This window comes from Vicugna pacos, chromosome 20 (assembly GCF_048564905.1).
Source record: "Vicugna pacos chromosome 20, VicPac4, whole genome shotgun sequence".
Lineage (NCBI taxonomy): Eukaryota > Metazoa > Chordata > Mammalia > Artiodactyla > Camelidae > Vicugna > Vicugna pacos.
The window spans coordinates 21638469-21659559 of NC_133006.1; the positions used below are offsets into that span (position 1 = coordinate 21638469).

Genomic DNA, 21091 nt, shown 5'->3' on the forward strand with positions numbered 1-21091 from the left:
GTGCCTCCTCCCTCTGCCCTTAGCTCTAGTAGAAGCCTGGGAGAGGTGGTTCCTACTCTCCAGACTCAAAAGCCTGGGAACACCAGGAAGTCTACGTGGAGCCTCCAGACCCAAGCTTTTCTCTCATTCCTTTCCCTTTTTCTGATTTCCCCACTACAGTCAGATGATGGTGTCTGAAGACAAGGGGCCAGAGTTTCCACTTGCTCTCTGGTTCCTAACTGGCTCATCTCTGCACCAGACCTGCTCTCATCTAACCACCTCTGTAAAGACTTGAGGTAACTGAGGCCTGACCAGACCAAGTCTCAACCATGTCTGTGCCATTGGTTGCCTCTGGGAAGAATAGGGCGACCCACACCACCCCTGTATCTCCAGTAGCACTTGAGGACCCAGGTGGGCCTCAACTTGATTCACCTGCCACAATCATTTTTTTCTTGGGTGTTTTCCATTACCTGCCAATCTACTGTTTCCCCAATTACATGTGATTTTGGTGAGGGGTAAGAGGGTGTAATACAAAACTACACACAAACAATTTGAGGTAACTATAGATTCACCTGCAGTTGTAATAAATAACTAGAGATCTCTGGTACATTTTGCCTAGCTTCTCCCAATGCTAACGTTTGTAAAACTATAGTAAAATATTCACAACTAGGATATTGATACTGGTAAATCCAGCAATCTTATTCAAATTTCTCCACTAAGTGTGTGACATCTTAATTATCAGACCATGAAAGCTTGGACCTAAGCTTACCTACTTATGACCCAGAGGGACTTAACCCACTGCTCTGTCTGTGCCCCCGAAAACCGGAAAGAGGTTAACAGGAAATTTAACGTTCAGGGTATGCTATGTGCTAGGCCCTACCCATGTCAGTGTTTAATCTTTATAGCAGCCTGTTTTACCGACGTTAAAATTGAGGCGCAGAGAGGGTGGCTGGATGAGTGGACCCGAAGTCCAAGGGCTGGACAGGCGCTACCCCAGGCCTGCCTACTCTACCCGCTGAGCCCAGCACCGAGGGCCACTATGCGTTGCTAGGAGGTCTGGAGGCCTCAGCAAACACTAATGGAACCTTTGTGCGTCCTGGGCTAAACGTTAGGACGTGAGCGGTCTCCAACTAGACAGGCAAGCGAGGCAGACGGCAGGCCTCTCCCTGGAATGTGAGCACCCAAGCGCGGGCGTTCAGCTGGGGTCCGCCCGGGGAACGCCAGGAAGCCGCCCGCGCCCCTCCCCTCCCCTCCCGGAGCGCTCTCCTCCCCTCGCTGCGCAGCCCTCGGCTGCCCCCTGCCGTCGCAGCGTGGACCCTGCCGCCTAGGTCATCTCCGTCTTCTCTCCGCCCGCCCCAGCCTCTGGATTGGCTGCTCCAGAAGTCTCTAGGCCATCCGCCTTCCGCCATCAGATTGGTTGCACCCTGATACTGTGGCCCCGCCTATTTCCCCGGGTCCTTTGATCACGCGCCTGCCGGCTCTTCCGGGGCCCGGGAGCCAACCGAGGGCGTTCCTGTTCGGGGCTGCAGCAGTGGGAGGTAAGGCATGGCCGGGTTGGATGGGCTGCAGAGCGCTGGCCCAGGTCCACGCCTCGGGGTGTCGGGATTCCATGATGCCCGGGCCCCTCTGCGCTCCCCCCAAAACCCCCTCTCCTGGCCTGAACCTCCCAGCGTCGTGGGAACTACCTCTCGCTCGCCATTGCTGATTTGCATCCTAGGAACGCCTATTACCCTCCCTACCTCGGCATGTCCCCTTGACCATGGGACGGTGTGCATGCTACAGAGCAAGCCTGGAGCCCCTACGGGCACCGGTACAGGTAGCTCATACCTTGCCCTCTGATGGAAACCCAGGCGAACCGAGGTCAAGGACCTCGGGGCATCTATGTGCAGCCACCCGTGGACAGTCTCCTTGGATCTGTCATGAGAGCTGACCATCTCCACCTCTGCCTGTCATCCCAGACCAGGAGGGGAGGGACCTGGGCGGAGCCCCAAGTGGGGACAAGAGGGAGGTGACATCACCTCACAGATGAAATCCAGCCCTGCCCACTTGTGTCCATCCTGGCACGTGAGACCAATGAGGGAGATGGTGCCCAAGTTTTATGTCTGGAGTGACACCAGAGACAAAGAGGGCGTAGGGCCTATAGCCTGAATTGGATCTGGACTAGATGGGCCCCTTCAGATACTCCTACCTCACCCCTGGGCTGCAGTGCAGGACCCTCATATTTTAACCTAATCTCCCCCATTTTGCTCCACTGGATAGCTGCAGGCAGCCCAGTGCCCCAGGAGGTTGGGGCAGGAGCTGGGAACCTACGTCTAACCTTTCCCCAGAAATTGATATTTGCAAATATTTCGCCAGCACCTGAGCTGAACTTCACCCTGATTTGGGGATAGAAGCTAGACAGGACTCAGGCCCTGGGTATGGGCCTCTTTTTGGTGCCCTTTACACCCAGGATTTGCTGAGAGTTGCTGGAGGGTTAAACTCAGCACCTTGACCTGGAAGATCCCTCATCCCAGTGCCTGACCTAAGTTTTCATACATTACCAGCTCTTAGGGAGGGATTCATAGCCTGGATGTCACCCTGGGTGAAATTGACAACCTCCTTCCTCCTCCCCAGGGAGCCCAGTGGAGGCGCCCTCCCGAGGCAGTACTGCCCATGCTGACTACCCAGCCCTCCGGCTGCCGATGTCATGAGTAACACCACAGTGCCCAATGCCCCCCAGGCCAACAGCGACTCCATGGTGGGCTATGTGTTGGGGCCTTTCTTCCTCATCACCCTGGTCGGGGTGGTGGTGGCTGTGGTAAGGAGCCCCCACATACACACCCACAATTTTGCTGGGTGGGCCTGGTCCTGCCTGCACACAGCCTCTCAGCTGTCCTACTGTTAGGGGAGAGGAGGGTGTGGATGTGGGTCCCTCTCACTTGTGGGCCATCCTGGGCTCAGCGTGTCTCCACAGTCCTGTGTCTCTGTTACAGGTAATGTATGTCCAGAAGAAAAAGCGGTGAGTGTCCCCGACCCCAGTGCTACCTCTCCCTCACTCTGCTTAAATTTCTTCCCGTAAGATCTGAGTTCCCAGCATACAAGTAAGATGCCCCTTGGCCATTCTGATACAAGCCTGAAATTCCCTACACTCCATTGTTATGTATTCCTGCCCAGACTCATATTCTTAGAGCTGCAGTGTACCCTAAAAGGCAGACTGGAAGTGCCCCTGAACAGGGGGAGTAGAGATAGGGCAATCAGGTGTTTGAAGAAGGGAATGGGCCCCGGCCTGAGCCCCCTCCCATGCACCCCAGGGTGGACCGGCTTCGCCATCACCTGCTCCCCATGTATAGCTACGACCCTGCTGAGGAGCTCCACGAGGCTGAGCAGGAGCTACTCTCCGACGTGGGAGACCCCAAGGTGAGCACTCTGGGGACAGGGACAATCAGCAGAGATGTTCATACTCACCCCTGAAGCCTGAGCCTGTTTCTGCTCTCAGCCCTCCGCATGTGGGCCAAGGCTAGTGAGGTGCCTCCTCCAAGGTTGTGACTCCCAAGGCCAGAGCCCAGACCTGTGGCATGGTCTCCTCTCTCACAGGTGGTCCATGGCTGGCAAAGTGGCTACCAGCACAAGCGGATACCCTTGCTGGATGTCAAGACATGACCTGATCCCCTTAACCCTGATCTTCAGGACCATGGGGTCCAGAGCCCTATAGCCTGTTGCTTCTCTTCCCCCACCCCCACCCCAATTGCATCCTCTCAGCTCCCCCTCTTAGTTACTGGGTCTCTCCTCCTCCATCCCCAGCAGCACCCATTTCCTAAGCCCTGCATATAGCAGTCAGCAGCCCCTGCTATCACTTAACTCCCCGCCAGGCCATTGGTCCTTTGTGGGCTGAGCCTGCCAGCCACTCCCGGGCGCTGATAGGAACTTTTCCTTCTGCGGTGGAAGGGTGGCTGGAAGGGAAGCTTTGCCCTTTCCTTGGGCACTGTCTCTAACGCCCCCTGACCTGGCTTTGGAGCTGTTTCCAGGGTTACAGGGCCTGATGTATAGTATTCAGTATATATATTTTGTAAATAAAATGTTTTGTGGCTAGGGGTATGGCTGATTTCTTCAAGAGGAGCTTAAGTTACCTTCCCAGAAGCTGACGCTAGTGCTTTTTCTCCATCTTCTCCCAGCCTGAATTGCTGGGCAGAGCACCTCCAGAGCCACCCCCACCCACTAGGTTTCCACCCTTCCCTATTCCAGGCACCCACCACAGAAAAAGACTCAGTCCAGAAAAGGATATTTTTTTTATTCAAGTAACTGCAAATAGGAAACCAGAAGGGGGCCCCAGGCTGGGACAAATAATGGCTACCTCCTCCCTGACAGAACAGGGGGAGAAGGTGGCCCCTACACCTGCCGGTCAAAACAGGCCCCCCTCCTTACTCTGCTGCAGCATCCTAGGGGCAGGGCCCCACCTTCCCTGGGACTGGGGTAGTCGGTAACCCAGCCTGCTTTGCCCCAGGCCCCTTCCTCTAAGAGCATCTTGGAGGAGGGGAATGTGGGCAGAACAGGAGGCAATGAGGATGAACATTTGGCGCTGGTAGCAGCAGCAATGACGGATGTCTAAGAATGAAACATTGAACAAAAAACAACACAACTGTCCAGAGGTAGTTTGTGACCAGAGGAAAGATGAAACCAGAACCTTGGGGGGTGGGGAGGAGCAGAAGGGTGGGAGTGGGCAAGGCTAGCTCCTTGTTATTAGTGCCCCATGTAAGGGAAGGGGAAACTGAGGCCAAGAGTGGAAGCAGATGGGGATGAGGAGTGGCTCCAGCCCACCTCGAGTGGCTGTTACAGGAAACCCAGGCCCCTGGGCCTCCCCTGGATAAAGGTGGTTCTGCATCTCCATCACTGCAGTAGACTCCAGGGTGAGGGCAAGGTGGACTAGAACCTGCTTAGGGCGAGTAGGGGGCTTAGACCCCTCCTGCCTTCCTTCCTGTGCCCCCAAGGGGGCTGCCCAACCTAGTGCAGGGACTAGGCAAGGTGGGGAAGAAAAATGGGTGTGAGCCACACCTGCTGCTGTTAGTACAGTGGGAGTGGGCCATGTCAAAAGGGGATGGGGCTTGGGCTCCTTTTAAGGCCAGGGGAGCCCTCCCAGGCCCCTTAATGGGAAGCCAGAGGGAAGAGTCAGGGACCAGAAGGGACCCCTAGACCAAGAGCCCAGCCAGCAATGTCCCCACCGCTGAGGGAGTGGGGATCAGCAGCGCAGGGAGCAGTGACGTGAGAAGTCAGCTTTGTCCAGGGGGCAGGTGTGGCGTGTGGATGAGAGGGGTCGCTGGGAATTGAAATCAAAGGAAAACTGCTTCCCACTCGGGCCCTAGGGGCCCTGCAGCGGCTGGTGTGCGGTGTAGTGTGGTGGTGAGGGTGCAGGTGGGTGGCGGTGATGCGTGGGCCTGGGGAAGGGTGGGGGCAGTGGGAGCGGAGCGGAGCTGTCCAGTCCCAGAAGGAAACTGCTCCTCGGTGAGGGAGCAGGCGGCACAGCGGCGCGGTCACTGCTCCTCCTCTGAGGACTCCTGCGAGATGCCCTCTTCTTCCTCCTTCTCCTGTGAGGTGGGCAGGGCCATCAGCAGGAATGCCAGGCCTGCCCCCCTCCTCCTCCACCCCCAGAAGCCAAGCTTGCCCCCACCCCTCCCTGCACTCCCTGGCTCTCCAGAAGGGGGATGAGTCAGGGCTGAGTGTGTGGGTGACTCAGCAACCTCCAAGGCCCAGTTTCATTCATAAAAAAGGAAGAATTTAAAGGGAGGAAAAAAAAACCACACACATGCTGCTCTCACATAGAGCCAGGCCCTCTTGGCCCCCAGGCCCATGGCAGGGGGGACCTGGCAGAGCTCAGGACAGCACTGAGCTCGAGGAAGTGAGGAAGTGACTGGCTCTCACGGAGGGGAGAAGAGGTGGCCAGGGAGAGGAAATGGGGTGGGAAGGGGTGGCTGGAGGGTGCATGAGCCCCCCCTGGCGGGTGAAGGGGAACCAGGTGGCCTTAGCCTACAGGGGCAGCTGCTGGGCTGTGGACCAGGGCTGCAGAGTGGCCACGGCCGCGGGCTGACCCCAGGCCAGGGCGGGGAGGAAGGGGAAGTGTGTGCCGCCGGGGCTCACTCACTGGGTGGGAATGTCGGGACACCACACGGGGGCCCCCGTGCCAGGCACAAACTCCAAAACAACTTGTTTCCTGTTACTCACTCCTGGGGCCCCGCCAGCACCCCTTAGCCCCCCTCACCCTCTGGTGGCTCAGCTCGAGGAATGAAGGCCTCAGGGAGCGCAGGAACAGGTTGGGGGTCGGAAAGGGCCAGGCAGAGGAAGGCTGGGGTGGCCCTCACTGCAGTGTTCCCCCTAGAGGCAGTCTCCCTCAGCCTGCCCACTTCCACTACCGGCTATTTGGGGGCCCAGAAACACGATGCCTTCCTGTGAGGAAGTACCTCCATGAGGCATCACACCTCAACTCCCACCCAACACTGACCCCACCCCCACGGTGAGCTCCTCTGCTTCTTCTCTCCCAAGAATCAAGCCAAACCTCACCCCTTCTCTCTGTGGCTTCCTTTCCGCATTTCTATAATGGGGGTTGGGGGTGTGTGGTGGGGAGGGGACTAGATGACTTCCAAGTTCTCCCTAGAAGTTCTGAGTCCGTTTCAGAAGCAGACGAAGGGACCGCCCCCAGGTAGGGCAGGGAAGGGGTCTGGTTTGCTTTGTACCTGGGACCCCTCACTTCTCATGGACATAGCCCTTTAAAAGCCCTGGGCTGGGGGCCAGGTGCCTGGGCCTTGGGCAAATCCCTTCCCCTCTCTGGGCCTGAGTAAAACATGAAGTCCCATCATTCCTGGCCCTGCAGGTCAGGGAGAGCCATCTTTCTGTGGTGGGCACACAGATGGGGCATCACCCCTTAACAGCCTCCCCACAAGACCCAAGCTGCCAGCCTCTTCACCTACCAGTTTTTTGGGTCTGCCCCTTGGTTTCCTCCCTGGAGTTGTGGTAGTTTTCTGGATGGTCAGAGAAAATAAAATATCTAAGTCAAAAATGTCCCTGACAGGGCTCACCCAATGACCGGTACCCTGGACGGCGAGGGAGAGTAGGGAGGGGCAGGTCCCCCTACCTCTGCTCAGGGCAGCCCAGGACTCTCACCCCAGCTGGTGATGACTGGCCGGCCACACTGCCCCCCCACCCCAACATACACACACGCCCCCCACTCCCTCCTCCACCCATGACTCAGAGGATATGAGTCGTGTCTTAGAAAAAAATAAAATAAAAAACAAAACAAGTTCTCTGAAAGGCTGATGCCACCGTAAATCTGGCCTTCCCTGCTTATCCACACTCCCTCAGGATGCAGGGGGCCTCTGGGAGAGAAGGTAACATTCTCAGCCCAGGGTGGAGCTGCCCCTTCCCTCTTCCCAAAGCTGCAGGACATTTGACTTGCTTTCCAGTTGTCCTAGGGAGGACCAAGGCTACAGACAGACCTTCAGTCCTCACCCCTGGCCAATTAGCAAAGACCCATGGCCACCCACATGCCAGAGAAAGGGAGTGCAGAGAATAGGACAAGCCAGCTCCTTCCCAAACCTCCCACAGCTGCTGTCGTGGGGAGAGGGCCCTCCTTCCTCTTAACCCTAACCCTCTCAAGCCTCACCCGGGTCTTGGCAGCACCCTTGTTTTTGCTCCCCTTTGGTCGGCCCCGAGGTCTCTTAGGTGTTGGCACTTCACTGGGCTCCTTCTGCGAAGACAGATGGGACAGGTCAGGAACACAGGTGTCACCCTGACCCACTCCTTTCAGAAGACAGAGCCCTCTGCCCTACCCCAGCAAACTTAGGTCTACAGGCCAACCCCCAACTCCAGAATCCACAGGTGGCCCTCGGGACTTAAATTCTCAGTTTGAACATCTTTTGCAAAGCCTCTCCCCTTGCTTCCCTGTGACAGCAAAATGACAAGAGGCAGGAAGACTCCTGGGAAGGGTGTCATGGGGACAGAAAGACACCGTTATGCAGCTCTGCCCATACCCCAGCCCTGCCACTGACTAGCTCTATAGTCTAAGATCTTGGACAAGACACTTCACGCTTGAGCCTCAGTTTCCCTCATCTGTAAACGGTTTAAAGACTTAGCTGGCAAAGTGCCACAAAAATTCAATGAAGAATGTATAGGTGTCAGCACTGGGCTGTGATCATTGTCCACCCCCTTAGAAGATAGGAAAGGCTTCCCCATTCCCCTAGAGAGAGCGTCCAGCCTCTACTTGCAAACTGGACTCCCTCCCAGCTGCCTCCCAGGTAGCAGTTATGCCCAGACCTTGGAACCCAGAGATCCCTGTTGTTGGCACCGCTGAAATTTTAGTAAGCCCAAGACGGAATAAAAAGCTGCTACATAATGCATAGAAGCTGGGCAGTAAATGCACATCAGCTATGGTTTCCCAAGGCAGCTACCCATGGGCTGTTCATGGTCCAGTAACTCAACACTCCTCTGACACCCCCCACTGACCGCAGCTAACAGGCGGCAGGGGGAGGCAAAGGGAACCAGACTAAGAGGATGGGTTCCCACGCATTATACCGTGGGCTCTGAAAGAGGCAGCTGAGTTCCACCACCCATCAGACTCCTCCTGGCTCCCGAAGAGTCAGGAGAGACCTCTAGACCTCTCCACTCTAGAGGGGGATGCCCGGGGCTTGGTGTTTAACAACCTGCCTGACATGTAAAGGGCAAGGGGATTGACCTCAATTCCTTTCTCTCCCAGCTGAAAGGGAAGTAACTGGGCTACATTCACGTGCAGCTGCCCCTCACTTGGGGACAGCTGCCCCTCTGGGAGAGAAACCAAGAAACCAAGATCTCCACCACATAACAGGTGGTCCTCACAGCCTAACTGGCCAAGCTCGCAGAGGAGGTGGGGGGCACGGTGCCAGGCTGGCCTTTTAACTTCACGGGACCTTAGCAGGGCATACCCTGGGTTCTGTGTCACTCTGCCACCAACTCCCCCAACATTTTCAACTTCTTGGACTTCAATTCCCTTTTACAGAGCTGGGCCAAAGCCTAATCCAGGGCCAATCAACAATAAGTATCAAGACACCTTCATAGTAAATTAACAGAGTAATATCATATGCAATATATATCATGTGCAATATAACGACTAAAAACCCTGGGCTTATATGTACATGTATCTTCACATTTCCATAACCCATCTTTAGTACATCTTATAAATGTGCTGGCTCATGATAGACTGGAAATAAAGGGTGGGTGGTTTACCACAGTGTAAACACTGACCTGTGTGACCACAGGGTCACTTCTGGCTTGGACTTTCTGGCACGAGCTCCGAGCTCCCTCAGCCCCAACTTCTCTCCTGGGTCTCAAGAGGATCAGACTAGAGATGGCATGTCCAGAGTGCGCAGGTGTATGGATAGGAATGATTCTGCACCCTGCCAGTCTGGTTTTGGCCTTCCAAGATGCCTGGCACCTCCCTAGCCCAAAGAGGTAAACTGAGGCAAAGGTTTGGACACCCACCTGACTCCCTACCAGCGCCGTCCCGGGACTCACCGGAGGCTGCTTGCGCGGCCTGCCCCGCCCTCGCTTCTCAGTGGCGTCCTTTTCCTGCTTGGAAGCCAAGGGCTGGCTGGACTTCGAGCTCGACTCACTCATCTTCCCTCGTCTGCAGAGCAGGTGGAGGAGTGACGGCTAGGATGCTGGAGGGCCGGAAAAGTTGTTTTAAACAAAACATCTGGCTTTAGCCACTTCCTACCCCCTCACCAGTCCTGCCTGCTCCCCGGGGCACCCAGGATTCCCACTCTGCCTAGCTCATGGGAGTCTGCTCAGCCCCAGCAGGCAGCCACAGGGCGGGGCTGGGCCGTTGGCCCTAATCAGCTCCTTATCTCCTGTTCAGAAGGGCTCTTTGTTGTCCTGCAACCCCCACAGGGCTGGGGACCAAGAGCTCAGCCAGTCCAGATGTGGCTGTGGTTGAGGCCACCCTGGCAAAGATGTGGGCAGGGTGGGGGTCCTCACACCCCTAGGGCCTCTCCCTCCACCAAACTGCCCTTTCTTTTTAGGAGAAAGCCAAGCCTGGATAGCTCACAGGGAACAAGGGAGGAAAGGTAAGCAGAGAATGAGCCCTGGGCATCTGGCAGCCACGGCCATCAATCCCTGGCCCACCTCATCCACCGTGCTGCCCACATGCCAAGGCCCAAGCCTCAGGACCAAACACTCTTTAAGGGCCAACATTCACATGCCACACCAATCACATGGTCAGGGTTGGTGCCTTCCCCACCAGTCTCTCTGCTACTCTCTCCCTGGGTGAAGCTTTGAGTTTTCAGAAGATGAGGACAATTTAGGAAGAAGGGGGAAGATGGATAGAACTGCAATGGTGAGGTGGGGTGGGGGAAGAAAACCCCAAACCTGAAAGGTGAGTCTCCTCTTTCCCATAGCCCCCAACCCACCCCCCTGGAGTCAGATGAGATCTTTCTCCCTGATGCCTCCTTACAGGAGGGGCAGGGATTCCTTCAACTGAGAGGGACCCTTCTGACAGATGCTACCTGGCCCCCTGAAGCCCTAACACAGCTGATCCTAAAAGCTCCTTGGTCCTTTTCTAGCATCTTCCCTCTTCTTAGAGGCCTGTTTGGGCTTAATCAGTCTTACTAATTCAGAGTTCACCTAAAACCTCCCTCTGCAAGGAGCACCTGCAACCTGTATTTGGGAGTCTCTTCCAGAGGCTAAGAAAGGACAGTGAGGGTCCTCTCACATCCCCATCCCTGTCCTCTCAATTATTATTCCTAAGTTACAGATTAAGACGTGTCCTGGGAGGCCTATGGCTCCACTTGAAAGCCCCTCAACCTGTAAAATGAGGGTAATGATAATGCACCTACCTTAACTACCTCTGCAGACTGCTGTAACGATCAAACCAGCTAATATTTTAAAATACTTTAACAACGGAAATCTTCACTCCAATCAAAATGAGAACGGGAACATTTGAAAATTACTTTCCCCTTTTCAGCTTCAGACAATTTCCAATTTTAATCCCATGAGAGGAAAAATCGTTTTTGCAAACTTGTGACTTTTAGAGGGCCCAAAATCCTGATCTTCAAGTATCGAAATGCTCCAGACAGCAAGACTTTGTCTGGTAATTATTCCATTTTCTAATATTTCAGACTTGAAGACCCTTTTAAACAAGGTGGTTGGTGATTTATCCTGCTCCATCATTAGTGGCTTGGCCTGCTCTGTAATTACAGGCAGTGATTAGGATCTTATATTACCACAGGTCCCCCTTCAAAACTAAACATCAAAATTAATCAGCTAAATGAGTGCTGACCTCACATGAGGTCTGCTGGAGGCCCCCTCAGAGAGGGGGTTCCAGTTGGGCGAAGCCAGTCAGTAATCTGGAGAGCCTAGGCCTGCCTGGGGGATCCTGGTGGGTGTCCCTGCAAGCTCTTGCATCATCTGGTGCTTCCTCCGACCTCCTGCTGCTGGGGACCCTTTAATACACTCACCCCCACCCCACATCCAGGCGTCCATGAACTGAATGAAGGCCTTTAGGCCCTCCCTGTCTGGTGAGACCAACAAATGCTTGTCTCTTCCACCTGTTTCTGAACATCAGAGAAGCTTGGCTTGGCGAAGCCACGTTCAGGGCCCAACCGCAATCCCTCAGTTTGTAGTATGCCTTTTTGGGTCTCAAGCTTGTCTCCTCCACACATTGTGCACGCAATGTGCGCTCCACAAATGCTGAGGCAATCTGCAGGAATGACCCTAGGAAATCATCATGGGACTAACTTGTTTCCCCCCTAAAAAAGGTAACCCGGAGAGGCCTGATGAGTGCCCAAGGTCACAGAGCAAGTGGGCAGGCAGGATGGAGTGGGTTCCTGGCGATCTTTCTAGCCCGCCACTTTCCTGACCCGCCTCAGGGGCTAGTTAAGTGCCTGTGGCCCCAGTTCCAAACCTGGGTCCAGGGTGACTCTGCAAGTGTCTGTGTCTGGCCGGTGGACTAGGGACTAGAGCGCACGGGGGGAGGGGCGAAGGCCGCTCTTGCAGGCGCGGGAAACCGGTGCACCCCGACCGCATGCACCGCCACGCGGGTGCACCCGGCCCCACTTCCTGCCAGAGGGGGCACCCAAGCCCGCCTTGGGGCAGGAAACCTGGCGCGCGCGGGGTAAAGGAAGAAAGCCACCTCCCTCCGCGCCCTCCCCGCAAAATAAAACCCCAGAAAAAAAAATTTAACGGGGAGTCAAAGGGACTAGTTCCAACAGAGCCCAGCAAAGCAGAGAAACCAGTTTGTGGGGGCGGAGGGCAGGCCGGGCCCTGGGGGCTGAAGAGGCGCGGGCCGGGCCAGAGGTGGGGTCCGGGTGAAGCCCCAAACCCAGGCCCGCGATTCGGCCTCTTCTGCGGGGGGGGCGCCAGAAGAGGCCGAGCTGGAGTAAGGCCGAATTGCGGGGTTCCTGCCCATCCCCCTCACTTCTAGAACTTCCCCAGGCTGCGGGGGGCGCCCGGTCCCCCACTCTCCCGCTGCGCCGCAGCCTGTTCCTCTCCCCGCCCCCCACCACCCCGGGCCCGGGCTCGGGCGGGATCGGCGGCAGCGCGAGGTGCACCGGGCTCCGCCGGGTGCACAACTCGCGCTCGTTGCAGCCGCGCGCCCCCTCCCCCACCGCGCGCCTTTCCTGGGTTCCCGCCCCCCGCAGGACGCCCGCGGCGCGGGGGAAGGGGTGCGGGCGCCCTCCCCGCGCCGCCGGGCCCCGCCGCCCGCCCCCGCGACTCGCGGCCCTCCCCCGCCGGCGGCTCGCGCAGCCCCGGCCTGGGAATAAAGCCGGAGGCGCGCGCTGCAGCCCCGGGCGGCTTGCAGTAGAGGCGGCGTGCAGCGGGGGCGCGGGCGCCCCCCTCCGCCGCCGCCGCCGCGGGCCCCGGGGACGACTCACCGCGAGCTCGGCCGCCGGCCTGCGGTGCGCGCTCCGGGCTGCCGGGAGCGACGGTGCTGGGCGCTGAGGACCGGCCTGGCTCCGCCGCCGCCGCCGCCGCTGGTAGCAAATGCGGATCTGAAACCGGGAGAGAGAGCAGAGGCGCTCAGAGACCGCCGCCGCCGCGTGCTCGCCGCCCAGGCCCCCGCGGGGTATTTATATGTCACATCCAGGCGGGGGGGACAAAAATATTCCCCCTCCCCCGAAGGATGGCGAGGGGCAGGAAGCTAGGCACGGCCCGTGCGCGGCCTCAATAAATAAATAATTTAATTAAATGATAGATATAAAAAAAAAGAAGCCACCGGAGGGGCCGCGAACTCACGCCTTCTTGGAGCCGCGCCAGGGCCAGAAATAGCCCGGACTCGGAGTCCCAATTAGAGGAGCGCAGCCCCGGCTCAGGGGAGCTTAAAAAGAGCGACCCAGGGGCAGGGGGGACGGGCCCGCCCGCGCCAGCCGTGTCACTGAGGGGGGCGGGGCCATGCAAATGAGCCCGGGGATTTAAAAGGGCGGCCGCCCGCCAGCCGCCGCCGCCGCCGCGGCGCGGGTGGGTGCTGGCTGCGGGAGGGGTGTATGGTGCCGGGTGTCCGGGGGCGGGCGCGCGGGAGGCCTGAGCTGGCAACCCGAGGCCCCGGCCCACTCCGTACTGTCCCGGGCCGGGAGACCTGGGGAGGTGTACAGAGAGAGTACCAAGGACCCTTGCGCGGGAGGAGGGCGTCCTTACTGCGTGGAACTGGGGTCCCCGGGAGTCACCTCTAGGGGCCTTCCGGGTGTGTGGGCCTGGCGCCCGCAGAGCGCGTGGATGTGGGCGGGCGTTGGTGCCTGCGGTGGTCCGCGCGGGCGGCAGGGGTGGAAAGAAACGCGCGGGTTGGAGAATTCCGAGGCCTACCAGCCGCCCCCTTCTCCCTGATACGCCGCTCGTAGACTTTCCCTGGGCGGACAGGTGTCAGCATGTGCGTTTCAGTGCCAACCCGCGTGTGGCTGACTGGTGAAATACAGGTCTTGTGAAATTCAAACGTGAAACTTGTGAAATCCATAGTTTAAATTTACTAATGGGCCCCAGGGGGCCATAATCAAGGTGCAGCCTTCAAGCGAGACAAACGATTGGCTCCTTTGCAGGTAAACCTGTGGGAGGATTCATTCCTTTAGGTGACCCGGATGGTGTTTTGGCGACAAGCGGCTCCACTTGGTACCTTGGTCCCTTCCGCTATGACTTTGTTTTAAAAATATTAAAGCGTGAGCTGGTGGTCGCCTGGAAGCACTTTGAGGGCAGGGGCTGAGTCTACGCACGCCGTACCCGCCACGCTTGGCCCGCCCGGCGCTTCGCCCAATAAAGACTTGTTGCACGGGCGAGAAGGAAGCCAAAGTGGGAAGATGGCGGGGAGGGCGGTGGGAGAAGAAAGGGCGCTGTCAGAGGCGCACCCTGCAGGCCGGGCCGGGGCCTTCTCGGGCGCACCTCCCCGCCCCTGGTCCCTGAGGCGGCCTTCCACACCTCCCGTGATGCAGGGAATTGCAATGCGGCCCAGTGACACACGGCTGTGACTCATGTTTTTCTTTGCTCCCCTTCCTCCCCAGTCGGCCGAGGCCCTGGCCCAGCCCCCTCCTCAGGGGACGAGCTGGCGGTGGAAGGGGGACGCCAGGAAAACCCTGAGCCCGGAATAGAGGCGGGGTGGGGAAACCAGAGGGGCCGGGCCTCCTAGTTTCAGGAATGTTTCAGGAATGTTTCCGGTGGGGGTGGGGAGCAGAGCCGGGAGTGGGCCCAGCCCCCACCCGGGGCCGGGCCGGCGCTCGGGGCCGGGGGCAGCACGTGCTCGGCCGGGTGGGGGCGGGGACGCCAGGGCGGGAAGGCGCTGGGGGCCAATCGAGTGGGTTCAAAGACGAGGGCGTGGGCCTGGGGCCGTCCCTGGCTAGGAGTGGGCCAGGAGGCCGACCTCCGCACACTGGTTCCCCGCCCCGTGCCCAGGTGAAACGCAGTCCTTGAGAAGTCCCCAGGCTGCCCCTGGAGGGGAGAGGAAGTCACAGAAGGGCGGCCTTAAGGGAGAGGAGAGTGGAGGGGAACGCGAGGGCGAGGCTGGGGGAGGGGCGGCCTGCCCCTTTGGAGCGCGGGGTGGGGCGGGGGTGGGGCGGGGTGGAAGGCGCGCTGCTCCCTCCATCTTTGTGCCCTGCGTGCGGAGCGCGCGCTTAGTAGGCCGCAGGTAGATTTGGCTGGAGGGCCTTGAGTTAATAGCTCGAGAACCTTTGTGGCATTGAGTGGAAAAACGATCCTTCAGCTCTTACCCAACCGGCTCAGGTCACCGGCCCCTGCCGGCAACCTGGATCCCCAGGCCTGGGCCAGGGAAAGTCCTCCCAGAGCCATTCTCCCCAGCCGACAGCCCTCCCCGAGGCCGCCTTGGCTTCTAGGCCCGGGCTCTGGGGCTGGGGAGGAGGGGGGGGTCCTTCCAGACCCCTCCCCTGGACGCTGCTAACCTCGGGTCCGCTCTCCCCGGCCTTGTGGTGGTCCCTGAGAGAGAAGGAGGTGGGGAAGTGAGAAGGCCTTCCGTCTCGAATGGGCTGTGGGAAACCTTTTTGGCCTGCTTCTAAGACTTGGTCTAATTTTTCCAACTCTTCTTTTCCCCTCGTCCTGATTTCTTCACCGACTTGTTTTTTACCTTGTATTATGTCTGTGTATTTTTATAAGCCACCTCAAACCCTCTGGAAGAAGGCAGGTATAAATAAATTTGTAGGCAAATATAGTAGCTTGTTCCCCTCCAGGATTACCCACACCCTTGAAATCCAAATAACTCTACCCACTGACCCCCACCTCCATTTTTTTCTGGATTGCAAATGCCCCGAATCGACTTCCTTTCCTTTCTTTCTTTTCAATTGGTATTTATTAAGCAGAATGGTGAATGACCGGGGTAAAGATGAATGAGCTGTAGTCCTTGCCCTGGTGAATTTCACGTCTGGAGGAACTAGAACCAGGAACACCAGAGCTGAGTAGCAATCCCAGAGATGCCAGGAGGAGAAAGTATTCATTCATTCAGTTTATTGAGGGCCTACTATGTACCAAGAACTAGTTCAAACTCTTGGAGTACAATCAATGAATAAAGTAATGTTCCCTGCACTCTTGAAACTCGAACTAGGGAGTTAGGTGCTTAAAGAGAGACTTGGTAGGTGCTACAGGAGACAGGATGGGAGCTTGGGGTGGTCAGGGAAGTCTGGAGGAGATGAGGCTTGGGCAAGCTTTGATGGGATTTGGATAGGTGGGTGGCTGGGAGAGGGGGTGCCCATAGGGAGCAGGTTGGGAGAGGGAGCTGTTCTAGGCCTGGGACATCAACCTGGTTGGTCAAGGCCTAAGGAAGAGATCTTAGGGAAATTGGTCATATCAGAACCAGTCTTCTCCACAGGAAGCATTTTCTTCCTGTTAGAGTTGGATTATACAGTTTCTACAAGGACAACCCAGTGAACTTCAGTGATCCCAACAGGAATGTCCAAGGAATGGGGAATTTGAGTCAACTTTGTTTTTCAGGACAGCTGAAGGTTAAGCTCACTTTCACTTAGGCTATTGAAATTCTTTCTGATGTATGTTAGGTGTTTCCCTGCTTTGCTAAGTAGCGTAGCAGGACCCTGACAATCTCTCAGTTGTGGCTTGGAAATGCAGATGTTTTGGTAGGTTGGGGTGTGCCTTAGCATTCTCTGGGGATTCATGTCTTGCTTCACCTCTGCAGTCAGCATATTTGCTTATCAGTTTACCTCTTGCTTCTGAGTCAACTGCAGCTCTTAGAGGAGTTAAGGGAAAGACCAGTGTGAATGGTTCCATTTAGTGGTTAGATTAGTCAGGGTTTTCTGAAAGTCATGGGGATGAGGTGTGACAGTGTTCTGTGTGTCCAGCCCAACATAGAAGGTAGATGGGAAAAGGTAGGCAGAGGAGGAACAGGAATTATTTAACCTGTTGTCCAAACCATGATAGTTTTTAAAGTAAACCTTTTACTGATGAAAACTATACATACAGAAAATGCACAAATCCTCTGTTCAGCTCAATGCATTTTCATAAAGTGAGCACCCTCGTGTCACCAGCACCCAGATCAAGAAACAGAACATCTCCAGCCCCCCTTATGTCACCACTCTCCCAACTTCTAATAGCATCACCTAGTTTCACCCTTCAGGTGCACTGTTTGGATCAAATCATATGTTAAGTACTCTTCTGAGTTACTTTCCTTTGCTCAACTTCATGTCTGAGATTCATCCATGTTATTGCTCATGGCGGCAGAATGTTCATTCTCATTGCTGCATAGTTAAACCTGGTGTGAATGTACCACAGTTTAGATGCCCATTCTGTTGAAGGACATTTGGAGAACTTCTGGTTTGGGGCTATTACAAATAGTGCCATTGTGAATGTTCTAGTGTTATGTCTTGGTGAGTAGATGTGCAAATTTCTGTTGGGTACACGCCTAGGGGAGGAATTCCTGGGTCAGAGGATATGTGTGCCCAGCTATTACAGACAACCAGAGCACTTAAGGGCAAAAGGAGGTAGTAGTAGTAGTTATGACTAGATTTAGGGTCACAAACCTGACCTGGCCCATTCCAACTGGGGTTGACCTGGACCATATCTACAGGATTGGCCTGGGTAAGCCTGATAGAGGGTCGCCCTAGTGCACAGTGTTGACCACTCTCCTGGAGAGTTACCCAGCTAGAGGTACATCTGGTCATCTGGCAGGATCCGGCCTCCAGGCCCTGCTGACCACAAACTCTGCTGCCAGGAAGCCTGGCAGGCCTCGAGTGGGAGGAGGGCCTTTTCTGCTTCCAACTTTCGAGGGAAAAACTCTCCAGTGAATAGGAGGGCCCAGGAGACAGGCACCCCCTGCCTTGAGCCAGCAGCCCACCTTGCTTGCCCCCAGGACACCATGAACTTCATCAGCCTCCTTCTTCAGGGCTGGAACCCAGGGAAGCTCAACTACCCCCAGCCTCCAGAAAACCTGAGGAAAAGGGGAAGTCAATGAACAAATACTAAATGCTTATTTTCTCTCGGATTCCTCAATACCCCTACCCAGTCAGTAATGTTATTGCCCCCATTCTACAGGTGTTAAAACTGAGGCTCAGGGAGGTTAAATAGCTTGGGATTCTCCCACTCCCCACTCCCCTACATACTGGTTTTTTCCCCCATGCTGGGTGGGCTTGCTGTCTTCCAGTCCAGACTGATCCTTCCAGGCACTGAAATAGGGGATGTGGCCTTGAACTAGGTAGCTACATTCTGTGTCCTCAAGGGGCTTACTTTGAGTGAGTTGGGGAGACAGACAAGTACCTGGCAATTTCATCAGTGTACCTGCTGGGAGGGGGGCCTGGGGAGCACAGGGCGGGGGCCCAGGGTGTGGGTGGAGCGCCCCAGAAGGCCTTGGAAGCTGGTGCTGGGGTTGGGGGAGCATGGTGTATGACATAGGATGGGCCCAGGGCTGTGATAGACATTGTGGGCTGGCATTGGGCAACATTCCCCACACTTCTTTGAAGCTACAATTTGGGATGTGAATTATGTCCCCCTTTGAAAGAGTAAAGTTTGGAGGGAGGAATAAAGAGGAGGGAAATATTACTGTGTGGGCTGTGGAGATATGGAGTCTTCTGCAGCACATCTAGCATCCAGTCACCAGCTTTGTGAGGGTCAAGAGGCAGGGATGGTAGTAGAGGGGCCTCTTGCCCCTGGATCACAGCTCAGGCGTTCAGGTGGGGCCTCCTGATTCCCCATCCCACTGATCAGGCCAGAGGCAGGCAGTTCAGTCGTGTTTTTCCAGGAGGTCCTGCCCAGAGCCAGCTCTTCCAGTTCTTCCAATGGTTTTGTAAGCACCTAATTTTCAGTATTAAATATTAAATCTCTTTCTACCTAAAACATAAGCATGCCCCTCCACTGTTCAGAATCCTCCAGGGGCTCCCATCTAACAGAGTGAAAACAAAGTCTTCACATAGGCCCTGCAATCTTCCCCCTCCCCCATCCCCCTTGCCTCCTACTTGTTGCTCTGCTTCTGCCACACAAGCCTCCTCGATGTTCCCTAGACCTGCCAGGCATTAGGGTCACCTCAGGACCTTTGCACTTGTCATTCTCTATGCCTGATGTGCTCTCTCGCTAGACATCCTCAGGGCCTGCCTTCAAACTGCCTTCAGGTCTCCCCCTGTTCAGTGTTACCTGTCCACACTATTTAAAATTGCATGTCTTCCTCTGCAGTCCCTCATCCACCTTACCATGTTTTTCCCCCATAACACTTACCAGTTCCTAACATGCTATATAATTCACTTTTCTATTGAATCGGGACTATTCTCAATGAAAGTGATATGTATTGCATTTTCTGTCCGGTCTCCCCAGAGCAAGTCTAGCTCCATGAAGGCAGGGAATTTTATCTGTTGTGTTCACTGGGTCTCCCCAGGGCCTGGCTCAGTGTTCAAGCTCAAAAAATGTGTTGAATGAAGAATGATTAGCCAGAGTTATCAGCAGAGGCCAAGCCACAGGGCAGCAGTTTAGAGACCTGTTCCCAAACTTCAAGGCAGGGAAAAGGGCAAGGAATCCAGCAGATTGTCATGGGAGTGATCAAGTTGCCCAAACTGAGTGAGACAGGGCTTCTGCACCTTACAGAGACATCTGTTTTTTGTCTCAGTAGGTTAACATCATTGCACCATCATTATCAAGCGATCTCCTGGGTTAGGACTCACTTCTAGCAGGCATTACTTTTAGATTGTATAGTTTGCCACCAATCATGGGAAGCTGTTTTCTTTTCTTTCCCCTTGGTCTCAGGTTTAGTCATCAGAAGCTGGCAGCCACCTGACAACCTTCTTGGCCCTTTGGCTAGGGCAGACTAGCTGGGTTGCTTGTTGGTGACTGGACAGTGGTGGCAGCTGACCAGAGTGTGCTTGGGGAGAGTGTAAGATTTACATTTTGCATGGAACAAAAATCCCTTTGGTCTAAACTGACCATGTCCAGTACAACAGTCTCTGGGGGTAAAATGCCCCCAAACATGCTGCCTCCTCCCACCCAGGAATGGCTGAAAATACACACCCTGTAAAGTTGTGCAGGGAGGGGATAGCTCAAGCGGTAGAGCACATGCTTAGCATGCATGAGGTCCTGGGTTTAATCCCCAGTACCTCCTCTAAAAATAAGTAAACCTGATTCCCCCCCAACAATAACAACCACAAAAGTTGTACAGCCTGTGAAAGCCCAGACCGCGCCAGCCAGTGGAAGGAAGTGTTAGGGCGGCAACTGCGGGCCTGTGGCCGCTTCTCTGCGGGCCTGTGATCGCATTCTCTGTGGGCTAGGGTGTATTCTGGAGCCCTTGAGGCCCTGGGCTGGGTTGGTCTCCCCTCTGCCACGTGCCTGCTGGGACTGGATGTCCATGTCAGCTCATCTACCAGCTGTAGGACTTGCGGACTCAAGTCCTATAGCTTTAGCCACCCACTCCCACCCCTGTCACACTTTGGGAACAGCAACGGGCCTCAGGTCATATCAGGAGATCCTCAAATGGTCTTTGACTTCTGTTTCTCTTGTCTCTATTCCTTTCCAAGTGGTACAGGAAGGGGAAGGGGAAGAGTGACCCCTGGGGCCTTTAAAAGTGACCTCCCCGGTAACTAGTTGCGGGGAAGCTCCCTTCTACCCTAACTCTGGGGTGGCCTGAGTCCCGCCAGTTTCCTTCTGCCTCTGGAAGAGGACGCTGCTCCCAATGGGGAGATATGCCCTAGGTCACATAGTGCTCTGTCCCCTCCAGGCCACTCTGAACCCTCATCTGGAACTTTTCTTAGGGTCAAGAGTGTGGCCCTGGGGTCTCCAGACTGGGAATGAGGGGGTGAGGGTGGGTGCTTCCTACCAGATCCCAGAAGCACATGGGATGCCGGGCAGGACACACAGCCCCACAGGCCAGAGTCAACTGGGAAAGGAAAGTAGGGTGGAGGTCGAAGGGCAGGGGGCCTGGGCTGAGGCAGAGGTGGGCTGGGGGTGTGAGGAGGAGCCAATACCAGCCCCAGGATTCGCCAGAATCCTCCAGGGCTTTGTTTGGTTCCTCTCCACACCCGGAGCCTAGCACCAGGCCTGAGGGGGCCTTGGTGCTCAGCAAAAGTTTGGTGAATGGATGGATGAATGAGAGCGAAAGGGGCGGGGGAGGGGCGGAGGAAGTGGGTAGCTGGGGGGAGGGGAGAGCAGCGGGGTGGGGGAGGGGAGGTAGCCACTGGCGGGAGAGCAGAGGAGGAGGGAGGCGGGCAGA

At 56.1% G+C, this 21091-nt stretch overlaps 2 protein-coding genes across 3 annotated transcripts; one reads left to right on the forward strand and one right to left on the reverse strand.

The window, feature by feature from the left end:
- The first annotated feature begins 1178 nt into the window (after nt 1-1178).
- On the forward strand, nt 1179-4047 carry SMIM29 (small integral membrane protein 29). The gene is made up of 5 exons (XM_031688411.2): nt 1179-1517; nt 2593-2776; nt 2952-2977; nt 3270-3375; nt 3553-4047. Exons 2-5 carry the CDS (start codon nt 2666-2668, stop codon nt 3616-3618), a joined length of 309 nt encoding a protein of 102 aa, XP_031544271.1. The 5' UTR covers nt 1179-1517; nt 2593-2665; the 3' UTR covers nt 3619-4047.
- Nucleotides 4048-4225: 178 nt separating this feature from the next.
- HMGA1 (high mobility group AT-hook 1) lies at nt 4226-13348 on the reverse strand. Of its 2 annotated transcripts, none has more exons than XM_072945228.1 (6): nt 13207-13348; nt 12846-12962; nt 9457-9635; nt 7607-7690; nt 6915-6965; nt 4226-5537 (listed from the first exon to the last, which is right to left on the reverse strand). In XM_072945228.1, the coding sequence occupies exons 3-6, from the start codon at nt 9589-9591 to the stop codon at nt 5484-5486; spliced, it is 324 nt and encodes a 107-aa protein (XP_072801329.1). In that variant the 5' UTR covers nt 9592-9635; nt 12846-12962; nt 13207-13348; the 3' UTR covers nt 4226-5483. The 2 variants fall into 2 exon arrangements, with proteins under 2 accessions (XP_072801329.1, XP_072801330.1); XM_072945229.1 differs by having other exon boundaries at nt 9490-9635; nt 13207-13347.
- Between the last annotated feature and the right edge of the window lie 7743 nt (nt 13349-21091).